Below are 12,817 nucleotides of genomic sequence, written 5' to 3' on the forward strand. Positions count from 1 at the left end.
GGATGAGTTTGTCCGCCCTGGCGTTCAGGGAACCTGCCAGGTGTTGAACCACCAGGGAGACGCCCTGGTGTTCCAGCCATTGCCAGAGGCGCAGAGCCTCCTGACAAAGGGTCCACGACCCCACCCGCCCTGTTTGTTGCAGTACCACATGGCGACTGTGTTGCCCGTGAACACCTGCACTACACTTCCCCGGACAGAGGGAAGGAATGCATTCAGTGCAAGTCGGATCACTCGAAGCTCCAGAAGGTTGATATGGAGCCGGGACTCCGCCGGAGACCAGAGGCCTCTGATCTCCGCCTCTCCCATGTGCCCCCTCCCCAGCCCAAGAGGGACGCGTCCGTCACTACCACGTGCTCCGGTTGGTGTAGGGAGAGGGATATGCCGTTGACCCAATCGCGGTCCGTGAGCCACCACTGCAACTGTCTTGCAGTGCCCTCTGAGATCAGGACGTGGTCGGACAGGTTGCCCTGATGCTCTGCCCACTGGAACTTCAGGTCCCACTGCAGAGCCCGCATATGCCACCTGACATGGTTAGCAGGATGCAGGAGGCCATAAGGCCCAGCAGCCTCAAAGTCATCCAAACCGAAACCCAGGACAAGGGCCGAAAGATCGGAATCATAGCCCGAATGTCCCAGACTCGCTGTTCGGGAGGATAAACGCGAAACTGCACCGTGGCCAGAACTGCTCCGATAAAGAGGAGCTTCTGAGAGGGAAGCAGGTGCTACTTCAGCACGTTGATGGAGAACCCCACCAAATGCAGGAGGTAGGCCGTAGCCTGGAGGTGGGAGACTGCCCAGGGCAAGCCTGCCTTCAGCAGCCAGTCGAGATCGGGGAAGACAAACCCCTGATCTGCACAGATAAGCTGTGACCACCGCCATTACCTTTGTGAACAACCGCAGGGTGCTGGTAAGGCCGAAAGTGAGCACGGTGAACTGAAAATGATTGTGGCCTAGTGTGAACCGCAGGTAACGCCGTTGGGACGGCACGACGGGGATATGAAAAAAGGCACCCTGCAAGTCCAACACTACCCTCCAGTCTTGCGGGTCTAGGGCAGACAAGACCTGAGCAAGTGTGAGCATCTTGAACTTCTCCTTCCGGAGGTTGCTATTGATGTTCCGAAGATCCAAGATAGGACGCAGGCCCTTGTCCTTCTTTGGAAACAGGAAGTAGTGGGAGTAACTACATGACCTACTTCTGGCATCGGAACGCGCTCGATGGCCCCCTTGGCCAAGAGGGCCGCAACTTCCTGTTGGAGAAGTACCAAGTGTTCCCCCGAAATGCGGTGGTACTGAGGTGGCATGGCTGGGGGAGTAGTCTCGGAGGGGAGGGAGAAGCCCCTTCGGACTATCTGCAAAACCCACCTGTCCGAGGTGATGGTGCGCCATTGGGGGAAGTGATGGCAGATCCTGTCACCCACTGGTGTTTGGTGGGCCTGAAACACAAGACAAGGAAGGTTTGGAGGCAGTGGAGGTGGTGGACTGACCCGCCCGCTGGCCCAGTGATCCACCTCTGCAGGTCCCACATCCGTGGCCGCGCTGAGACTGTTGCTGCACAGGCCTGTGGCTTTGAAACAAACATGTTTGGGCGCCCCTTCCTTGACCACGAAAGTAGCGAAAAGCAGAAGTGGAATGAGTGAGTGTGGCAGACAGGTCCAAGGACTTGGCCATAGCCTGTGAGTCCTTAAAATGCTCCAACGCATTGTCTGCTTGGCGACAAAAAGGCCAGGGCCATCAAAGGCATGTCCATCAGAGTGTTCTGGATATCCCCGGAAAAGCCAGTTGTCCTTAGCCAGGAGTGGCGGCGTAGCGCCACTGTCGTGGTAATTCCCCTGCCCACCAAATCGGCAGGGTTAATGCCACAACGAATTGTGAACTTGGCTGTCTCCCATCAGCAATAGCTTGGGAGAGCATCGTCCGGGCCTCCTCCGGACACTGAGGCAGCACCAGCGCAACCGAGCCCCACACAGAAAGGGAATAACGGCCCAAGAGGCATGCAGTGTTCTCAGACCGCAGCCCTGAGCTGGCGGAAGTTAACAGTTTCTTCCCAAACTGTTCCAGTTTCTTGGATTCCCTGTCCGGAGGTGTGGAAGGGAATATGCTTGAGGACGCAGAGGCTTGGACAAGCTCTCAGGGGTTGGGTGTTGGGAGAGGAAAATGGGGTCGCCCGGGCCGGACGATGGGCCACGTTCTTATCGACAGGAGCCCCTGTGTTGGCCCTGGACCAGGTGCCCAAAAGAACGTCTGAAAGTGCGGCATTAAAGGCAACAGCGGCTCCGTAGAGGAAGACGCTGGCCGGAGCACTTCTGTCAGGAGGTTAGTGCTGAAGGCCACCATAGGGAGCTTGAGGTGGAGAGCCTCGGCTGCTCTACGCAACACCACAGAATATGTGCCACCCTTCTCCATAGCCACGGTAGAAGGAGACAGTGTGCCAGGTTCTGGAATAAAATCCATGTCACCTGCATCCTCCAAATCCTCTTCCCAGTCCGGATCCAACTCGCACTGGGCTGCGAGAGGGTCCTCAGACCCCTCCCAGTCCTCCCCAACCTGCCTGGCAGGCAGAAAAGAGGGAGGTGGATGGAGAAAGGGATAGAAATTCCCCCTTGGCATCGGCATCGATTGGCATCGATCTACACTGGTCCGGCACAGTCTCCACATCAGGGTGGAAGCTGGGGAGTCGTCGGCCGACGCCAGTGGCGGTGCCGTAGACGTCAGTGGAGGTCGTGGCAGGCCACCAGACATTGGCTGGGATCCATGGGGTCTTGCGGTGTCGAGACAGGAGTTGTTGACTACGTCGGGCTGGAGCCGGCGGTGTAGAGCGAGGACCCCCCAGTCAGACTCACGGGGCCCGATTGCAGGTCATGGCTGACAGAAAGTCCTGTAGCTGGGCCGGAGTCGCCGACAGACCCGGGATGGGCAGGTAGGCCATCTGCAACTGCAAAGGCTCTGCTTGAGCTAGAGCTAGGGGACAGCGAAGAGCGGTGCCACTTATTCGACTTTTTGTGCTTCGTCTTACCTGACTCAGTGTGCGAAGATTCGCCGAACAATGGTGATGGTGGCTCCGCGACCGGTCCCTCAACTTCCCACGGGACCAGGAACGGCGCAGATTCGACTCCCAGGCCTCCAGCCACTTTCGGGACCTCTCCCGCAAAGTTTTCAGAGCCATGGCCCGGCATTCAGGGCACGACTCGGAGTCGTGGTTGCGCCCCAGGCAGTAGAGACACTCACAGTGCGGGTTTGTCACCGACATCGTGCGGGTACAAGCCGTGCCAGACCTAAAACCGGGCATACCTACAAACCAGGTGTCAAAAAGTCAAAAAATAGAGACAAAAGGCCCAAATATGACATCATTAAAAAGTGACTGGGGGGTACAGCTCTTCAGATTTGCGCTTGATGGCGCGAAAAAAGAAAGAATTGACGCCAGCACGCGTGGGTGTGTCTAAGTAGCTCGGACAACGTCATCTCAGCAATTACGACGCCAACGACGTACGCGGAGCCTACCGACACGCAGGGGTACTGCTGACGAAAACTTTCCGGATCCAGTCTGACGCCTGGGGGTAATTCTAAGGTAAAGAATCTATTGCGTGTTTCTTTCAGATTCTGCTGTATGAGAAATGCACAAAACTGTACAGTATCTAGAATGGCTCTGATGAAAAGGAGACTGCAAAGGAGTTGGGTATGACGAGCATGTTGAGTGAGCCCAAACGATGTTCAGAGATTCTCCATCATCTGTGGGTGGTTGAGCACTGCCCGGAGTGAGATAACCCAACAGTCTCCGAGGTCTAGTTCAGACAAGATCTGGACTAGCAAGAACATCTTTAATTGGTCTTTCCACAGGAAGGCACCGAGCAGGCAAAGATCTAAGATAAGACAAATATCCTCCATTCCCCTTCGGCATAAATAGTAGTGGGAGTAACTCCTACTTCGGAAGTCTGAACTGTCTTGGTAGCCACTTTGAACATTAAGGCCTGCATTTCCTGGTGCAATCAAGATGGTCATGGGATCCTTTGTAAGCGGTCTTGACGGTGCTGTAAGGTGCGAAGGGGTAGACAAATTTGGAGGGCGCAGCCGCGACTGAAATTGGGGGGCCCACTCATCTGATGTGATGGCTTGCTACCCTTGGAGAAATGCCAAATCCTGCCTCTGACAGGCTGGTTGTGTGCTGCGAAGGACACACTAAATACGTTTAGCGTCGGTGGCAGCTGGAGGTGCAAAAAACAGCTGCAGCAAAAACTCAGGAGTGAGAAGGCTTTAATATGGATGGGCTATCAAATTCCCAAACTGCAAACTAGAAGTAATATAAGGGAGGGTACACCGAATTCTCAAATCTTCCACCTGCCGTGGAGAGGTCTACGTGGATGCTCCAGATATCATAAGTGTGCAGATGACACCCAGGTAAATTAGTGCCCATGCTACATGTCCTGCATATATGTGTAGGGTCCTCACCCACAGGTACCAAATGTTAGGTTATGCGTTTTTATTAGGCGCACAGATGCTCCAGCCAAGGAGCGTCCTGGCGCCTGACAAGGCAGCTGCACAACACAACGAAACAATCAGACAAAATTAAACTAAGGGAATAAAAAAGTTTTCACCGCACGGCGAAAAGGAAAGCAGATCCCCAAGGGCACGAATCGCCGGGGGAAGGGAGTTCCAGAGCACCGCTGCCCGAACTCTAAAGGAGCGCCCGCCAGCTCTGCTCCGCTTAAAGCGCGGGACCACAGCCAATTCTAGATCAGCAGATCTTAAAGCACGGGCTGGAATGTAGTGGGCCAAGAGTGTCAACAGAATCACAGCTGGGGACCCCTTCAGAATCTTTTAGGCGACGCACAAGACCTTAAACTGGATCCGCTGGGCCACCGGGAGCCAGTGCAATGAGCGCAGAGTACTGGAAGTGGGGCAAGATCTAGGTAATCCTACTACCGATCTTGCAGCGGTGTTCTGGATCCGTTGCAGACGTCCAATCTCAGCCTGGTTCAGACCTACCAACAGGGAGCTCGCATAATCCAGCCTAGAGATGACGGTAGCTTGGATCATGAGCTGCCTAGTGGAGGCGTCAAAGAACTTGAGCACTGGACGTAGCCCGCGCAGGATACCAAAGCAGCAGGCCGCCGTACGCTTGGTATGGCAAGCGAACGAAAGGGACGGGTCCAACCAGACCCCGAGGTTTTTAAGCTCGGCAACTGGGATGGGAACCGGACCCAGATCCCCTGGCCACCATCTCTCTCCCCAGAGTTCCGGTTGTTTGCCAAAAATCATGACCTCGGTCTTGCTAGCGTTCAACTGGAGACAGTTGGACGTCATCCAGCCAGCGACCGCCCGCAGTCCTTGTTGGAATCTGGGGGCATCAACATCGGCATCCCCGCTGATCGTGACCGCTAGCTGGGTGTCATCGGCGTATGACACCATTGTCATACCCCATTGCCTGACAACCTCAGCTAGCGGCCTTACGTAGAGATTGAACAACGTAGGACTCAGCGAGGAGCCTTGAGGAACCCCCAGGTCCAAAGGATGGTATTTGGACTGGTATGGCGGGATGGTCACGCTAAAGGCCCGATTGGCTAGAAAAGACCGGAACCACTGGAGGGCGATGCCGGTGACACCGACTTCCTCTAAGCGACGCAGAAGGATCGGGTGCGATACGGTGTCAAAGGCGGCGCTCAGATCTAATAGCACCAGCACCGCCGTTTGACCCGCATCGAGCGAAGATGCTCCACCATATACAGCAGAGCCGTCTCCGTGCTGTGACCAGCCCTGAATCCATTCTGTGTCACATCGAGGATGTCAGCATGACGTAGGTGTTCCGAGAGGACCGCGTTGACATGCGCCTCAGTCACCTTAGCAGGCCATGGTAAGAGTGAGATTGGCCGATAACTCTCGGGCTTGCTGCCATCCAGATTAGGTTTCTTAAGGATAGGACGAACCACAGCTTGTTTCCACTTTAGTGGGACTACGCCGTAAGAGAGCGACGTGTTAATCAAAGAACATAGCGGCGAGGTGTTGTGTACCGCTAGGTCTTTAAACACCTCTGAGCAAAGCGGATCCACAGGGGACCCCGACTTCACTTGGTGAGCCAATTTGTCGAGGCTTTCAGGTGTTAACATGGGAAAAGAATGTAACCCCTCCGATGTTAGTGGCTTAAGAGGTGGATTAGCCGAGGGAGTCACCAACGGAAAGGCCCGATAAATGGCGTTGACCTTTTCCAGGAAGAAACCAGCTAGTTTTTCACAGTGCTCAACGGAATCTGTGGCTTGCTTCATCATTGGACCCACACCTAGATCACCCAGTGCGTGTGGGCGGGCTCTACTAGTTTGTTAGCGGAGCTCTTTTGGAAGTGTCTCTAGAGAATTAAGTGAGTGAGATAAAAAATGCCTATAGATTCTCTGGCAGACTTAATAAGGGTGATCTAAGGCAAGATCAAAAAACATTGAGGTGTTGTAAAGATTCTATGATCCTTAACATCCATAGGTTGACCTGTTTCAGCTGTGTAGTAGCCAGTTAGGGTCAGTCTGCTTTCTTCAGTACCTAAATAGTTTTTTACCCTGCACAATATGGTTGATTTTCAACCTATTCAGATATATTCATTTTAAGAAACAGGCATGCAAAATACAGACCATACTACTAGGGCTTTTTAAAATATGGCCTCGGCTGAAAAGAGTATAAGCATCAGGTGAAATTATCAACAGACAATCTTTTTGAGGATGTCTCATTATTTCTGGCACCATTTACCTCTTTGAGTGCAGTAAAGCATGCCACATCAGTGAAATACCCCTCATTGCGCGAAGTGATAGATGTTTAAAAACATTTTAAAACACGTCACAAGACTCATGGAAGTAAACTTAAACATCCACACAAAGATCTAGTCTACCTACATGGCTTAGCTATTCTTAAGGCATCATAAGGATTACAGGGGAGGACAGTCCCTGTAGTGTCTGGAAGAAAAATGAGGAAAAAATATCTTATGATGGAATGCGGGCCTGGCTGATATTAAACTGGACATGAGTGTTTGTTGTGTGTGCATTTTTAAAGTAAGCGCCAGAAATAAAGACATCCTAACACTTCCATAAGCCTTGTGATGGCTTTGTTTTTTAATTTATCAGGACCTGGTCATTTATACACTTCTGGAATTAGGATACCCCAAAAATACAAAACGTTACAATTCGTCAATTAATAGAGTATGTTCCACCTAAAAGCACTTACTTAACCGGTTTAATGTTTTACCAAAATAAGCCAACCAGGCTTCATCAGACACAACCATCATGCTTGAGCCCTGCATACCATTGCTTTTATAAGTGCCTGCAGTGACCTTCCTCAGTGACTAGTTCACAGTATTAATCAAAAGAGCTGATCAATTATGCATGACTACAAACCTGAACATGATTCCTTCAGAGAATGGGTCCAGGCTGTCTACAAGTTCTAGTTCAGCGTCACCTCCTAAAGTCAACATTTGGTAATTTTCCTTCAGTTTATTTGTTATGACATTAAAACCAGCCATAAATTCATTAAGTCTTTGTTTCCGAAGATCCTCATATGCTCTTCTGAAGTTGTCCCTTTCATTAGTAATTTCATCCAGTTCAGCTACACGCTGCAAGTACAGTTCTTCCTATTGAATGAAAGTCGCAATCAGAATGTAGTCTGGGTAATTATACAAAATAACAGTAACGTTGCAGTCACAATAATTAAACATTTAAGTACAAGTCCTGTGCACACGTTTCAAGGTGTTAGGTTCTTATGTCAGAACCAAATAAGTCAGACAAAGTTCATGTAGATAAGCGTAATGAAGGTCGAAATCCAGCGATGCATAAAGAATAGATTTATAGTTCAATCTTGATCAGTACATATGAAAATACAACTAGCAGACACATGTTTCGTCACACTGTGTGAAGGATATTCAGGGCTGTCAATTTTCTATGGTAGAATGCTGCGACGCAAATCCGGTGATACTGCCAACCCGGCTGCAACGTGTGGTGAAGCAGACCAAGTCCGTGGAGTAAAAGCGATTCCCCGATGGGCGGTTTGTGCCGGCAGAGGGAAGACTAAGGACGGGTACGTCCGAAGTGAGCAATCCATGTGACAAAATGAAGTCTCAGCAATGAATCATGAGCACGGGTACGTGCGGTTACAGGAAATCCAGGTGGCGGTGGTCACAATCAGAATGTAGTCTGGGTAATTATACAAAATAACAGTAACGTTGCAGTAACAATGTTTAAACATCTAGAAACATGCCCGGACATTGAACTCAACACATTTTAATCACCACTCTACTTGCCAGGCCACATACGGAATTAAAGAATGATATCAGGAATGGAGCCATGCTGGCATACACACAGAGGCACATATAGGCCACAAAGGTGGCATCTGCGTCCATGCCATCAGTTGTTAGAACACTTCTATGCACCACAGAAGCAATGAACCGATCAAGCTATTGGATAGGCTGAAAAACAAAACCCAGGCTCATTTCCTGACCAACATATGCAACTCAGGTTCCTAGGGCATGTGTCCCTTCCCGACCTATACCTCTGTACCCACAATTGGCTCATCTCTGGCCACAGGGGAGGCCTTTGTAAAAGGTACCAAGGGGACTGTGACCAGGAAAGGCATATAAGGGCTACAGCACCTATAGTGCAACTCTTAGAGGCCCTGTACCTTACACACACACACAACCATTGCAGGCTGCGTGTTTTGGTGCAGAGAAGCACAAGTTACTTACCTTCGGTAAAGATATATCTGTAAGAAACATTAGTTGGATTCCTTACCTTAGAATAACCTCCAGGCGTCAGACTGGATCCGGAAAGTGTTAGTCAGCAGTACCCCTGCATGTCGGTAGGCGTCGTCTGCGGCTCCTCGTCCGGCGTCGTGATCGCGGGGATCAAGTCTGAGTACTTAGATGCCGCCTTCGTGCGCGGACGTCAATTCTGTACATAGCTTTCCGCGCCAGGAACGCAGAGCCATGCAAGAAACCGACACTGGTGCCATGAAACTAGGGCACTGAAAGGGATGACCTTAACCCTAGATATCGGGTCGCAGAACGGGGAGGATGGGCGTGGAGGTAAAGAATCTAACTAACTAATGTTTCTTACAGATATATCGTTACCAAAGGTAAGTAACTTGTGCATCTGAAAGAAACACGTTAGTTAGATTCCTTACCTTAGAATAGATACCCCAGCAATACCAACCCCAATGGTGGGTCTGCGAACCAAGATCACACCAGGAAGTCCTGGAGAACCAATCGGCCAAAGAAGCCATCCCTACGGACTCGGCGGTCAAGGCAGTGGTGCTTGGCAAACGTGTGCAGCGAGGCCCCCATTGCTGCCTGATAAATGCCCTGCAAAGGGACTCCCATCCCCAGAGCAGTAGTAGCCGCTGTGACCTGAGTGGAATGGGCATCCAGCCCCTCAGGAGGATCCTTTTTAGCCAAGGAATAACAGACCTTGATGCACAAAACGTCCCGAGAGATAGTTTGTGCACCGCCAGTCCCTTATTAGCGCCCACTTATCCAACAAAAAGTTGGTCGCCCACCCGAAACTGTCGTGTGCGGTCCAGATAAAAGGAGAGCGCACGTTTTGGGTCCAGACGGTGGAGCCTCTCTTTCTCTTCTAAAAGATGCGGAAAGAAGGTGGGCAAGGTAATGGTCTGGCCGATGTGAAAGGCAGTAACCACCTTGGGTAGAAAAGAAGGACGAGTCCTCAGAACAACTTTGTCCGGATGGACAGAGAGGAAAGGAGGCTTAGAGGAAAGAGCCTGGAGCTCACTCACTCTTCTGGCACAGGTGATGGCAACCAGGAAAGCAGTTTTGAGAGTCAGAAGACGAAGAGGACAGTTGTGGAGTGGCTCAAACTGAGCACACATCAGATAGGTTAATACCAGATTCAAGTCCCACTGAGGCATTAAGAAAGGAACAGGAGGAAACATGTGAGTAATGCTTTTCAAGAACCTATTTACAACAGGGGACTTAAAGAGAGAAGGCAGATCAGAAGTGTGAGAAAGTGGCTCTATATATGACCAAAGTAAGGTACAGTGTGCATAGAGACCACCAACCCCAGAGGTATAACAGAGGTTAAAGTCAGGACTGACCTTACTCTCAAAAGTGGTAGCTTGGTCGAGCAGTAAGGCAGCACCAGAGGACAGTTCAAAGCTGCTGTACACACTCAGTCAGCAAAAGGTTTCACACACTCAAGGACTGAACTCCAGGCCATTTGTTTTTATATCAAAAGATATAGTGGTTTTATTTTTAAAACCAACAGGTACCAAAAATATACTTTTCTCAATTGTGAGTGATCTCAAGTAATGATTTTGCAGAAAGAAAATAACTCTGTAAACACAACAGTTACAGGGGTTGCAGTAGGCAACACAATTCTAAACACAATCTAACATTGAGCTCAATGGGTTTTTCTACAAAAGATGCAGTTGATTACTTTGTAAGTTACTTTTGTAGTTCCAGGGCTGGATTCTAGATTCAGTACTGGGGTCGAAGCTGAAAACAGTTTAGTAAAATCGTTTTGGTTATTGCAATGATTTTTGAGGAATATAAAAATGTGAAAATCTAGCAATGTTATCCAATGGGAGAAAATTCAAGTTACAGGTAAAGTATGTTCTCTTTACTTTTGTAATCCAGTACTGGGCTCCTAGGTCCAGTACTGGGATCTTTACTTAAGACAGGTAAGTAATTAAGTTTCAGAGGTAGGTACGATTGTTACGGAATATTTCAAGTTTTCAAAAGTAGACAGAAGAAATTTCATAGAAAAGCAGACAATGGATTCCTATGGAGAAAATACAGGTTACTAGTAAACCTGGTTGAGATTACTTTTGCGGTTCAGTACTGGGCTTCAAGGTACAGTTCTGGCTCCTCTCCTGATCACAGGTGAGTACTTTGGAATTTGGTATTGGGCTGATTTTATAGGAATATTTTAGAGTTTCAAAACTTCACACTTGGAAGATTTTTCGAGTCAAACCAGTCAATGTTATCCTATGGCAGGAAAGGGAGTTATCGGTTTCCAGGTGAGTACTCGACTGCGTAAGTTAAGGTTCTGGGCATACACTCAGGGGTTCCACAGGCTCAGGTAGGTACAGTTGGTACACCCTCAGCGGCACAGGGGCAGCCGGGTGCAGAGGTAGGTAGGCCCAATGTTATCCAATGGAGGGGAGGGGGGCCTTCGGTTGGTGGCTGCAAGCAAGCAGGCCACGCGGCTGTGGGAGCTGAGCTCCAGGTCACTTACTCAGGGCAAGTGGGGAAGTAGTTATGGGTAGCAGTTGCACTTCCAGCGGCACTCGGGCGGCTGGGTGCAGGGTGCTTTTGAGCAATCGGGTACTCAATGTTATCCAATGCAAAAGTTACAAAGGGAACAAAGACTGCAGGCTCGGGGACGGAGATTCTTCAGGTGTGACCACCACTTTGAGAGTTAAGTTGGGTTCTTGGAGAAGAGGTAAGTACCCCAAAAGAGGGCACTGGGGGCCGTGGGGCGCAGGGGTGTCGGGAAATCTTACCCTCGGCTGGTCGCGGTCGGAGGGGTCCCTGGTTCTGAGGCTGCAGGCGTCCTCTGGGTCGTCTAAGGGGGTCTTTGGGCACAGGACTTCGGGTCCCAGTCGTCGGGGGGGGGGGGGGGGGGGGAAGAGACGTCCTCGTGGTCTTGGATCACTCTAGCATGGGCTGGGCTTGACGGGTGCAGAGTGGGCTGGATTCGCAGTTCCTGTCTGGCACCAGGGGTATGGTTGTGTGGAGCAGAGCCTCTGCTCATGGGAGTCCCAGTCTATGAGAGGTTCAAGGCAGGCAGGTCCTCCGGGTTTTCCAAGGTAGCTGTCCGTAGGAGTCGCCAGGATTGAGCAGGTTCCAGGGTCAACAGGCCGGTAGGGCTGGGGCCAAGTCAGTTGGTGTTGACCTGTTAGCAGCTGCATGGAGGGTCTTCGTCTAGATCTTCTTTCTTGTTTACTTATCGGGACCCCCTAGTCTGCTCCTCTCCTGTGGGAGGGGGCAGGAGCCTAGCTGTGATTGGGCAGGGCTCCCCATCTTCAAGATGGCCGGAGCCCAGGGTGGTGCTTCACCTCGCCTCTCCCACCTGAGGGGTGGGGTTGGCAAAGGCTGGCACCCCCCCCTTCCTGACGTAGGGTTTCCCGCCAGTCTTCCCGCCAAAGTGGGGGTCAGAACTGGTGGGGGCCTTTCCCGCCAGTCTTCTCGCCAAAGCGGGGGTCAGAACTGGTGGGGGCCAGTTGCTGAGTACAGCAAGTGGTCTGGAGAAGCTCACAGAAGAGGCAGGCCTTTGAAGTTTCCCCCTGCCCATCCTGGAGGAGGAGACCCAACACCTCGCCCAGGATGTGCATTGTTGCAGGCCCAGGAGAGCGGGGGCTCTCCACCCAGGGGTCCAGCAACATGTCTGCTGTGTGGCAGCCTCTCAGACAAGACGTGGATTGTAGGTTAGGTTTTCAGGGGGCATCTCTAAGATGCCCTCTGGTGCATTTTACATTAAACCCCACACTGGCATCAGTGCGGGTTTAATGTGCTGAGAAGTTTGATATCAAACCTGTCAGTCTTCAGAATAGACATTATGGTGCTGTGGCGTTCGTAATGACAACTTCCCAGCACCATACACTCTTAATGGCATCACTGCACTTCTAGTGCCCAGGAATGGCCCTGGGTACTGTAGGGGCACAGGGCTCATGCACCTGTGCCCACACCACTGGCATAGGTCACCCAGCTAGAGGGGTGACTGATGTATGCCAGGGCAGTGGGTTTGTGGGCATGGCACACAGGGATGTGTGCCATGTCGACTTTGTTTAGTTCTGCACTTAGATACTCAGCCTGCAAAGGCAGTGTGTGGGTGTCAGGGTAC

The 12,817-nt window shown here is 51.0% G+C and overlaps 1 protein-coding gene across 2 annotated transcripts in view; it reads right to left on the reverse strand.

Annotated features, from left to right (window-relative positions):
• The window catches only part of SMC4 (structural maintenance of chromosomes 4), a 630,932-nt gene that overhangs the window by 48,157 nt on the left and 569,958 nt on the right, over nt 1-12,817 (reverse strand). For both annotated transcript variants that reach the window (XM_078666858.1, XM_078666857.1), the window contains one exon: nt 7,364-7,596. In XM_078666858.1, coding sequence (XP_078522984.1) covers nt 7,364-7,596 — 233 coding nt within the window. The remainder of the gene's footprint in view (nt 1-7,363; nt 7,597-12,817) is intronic.

Source organism: Lissotriton helveticus, chromosome 11 (genome assembly GCF_964261635.1).
Source record: "Lissotriton helveticus chromosome 11, aLisHel1.1, whole genome shotgun sequence".
Lineage (NCBI taxonomy): Eukaryota > Metazoa > Chordata > Amphibia > Caudata > Salamandridae > Lissotriton > Lissotriton helveticus.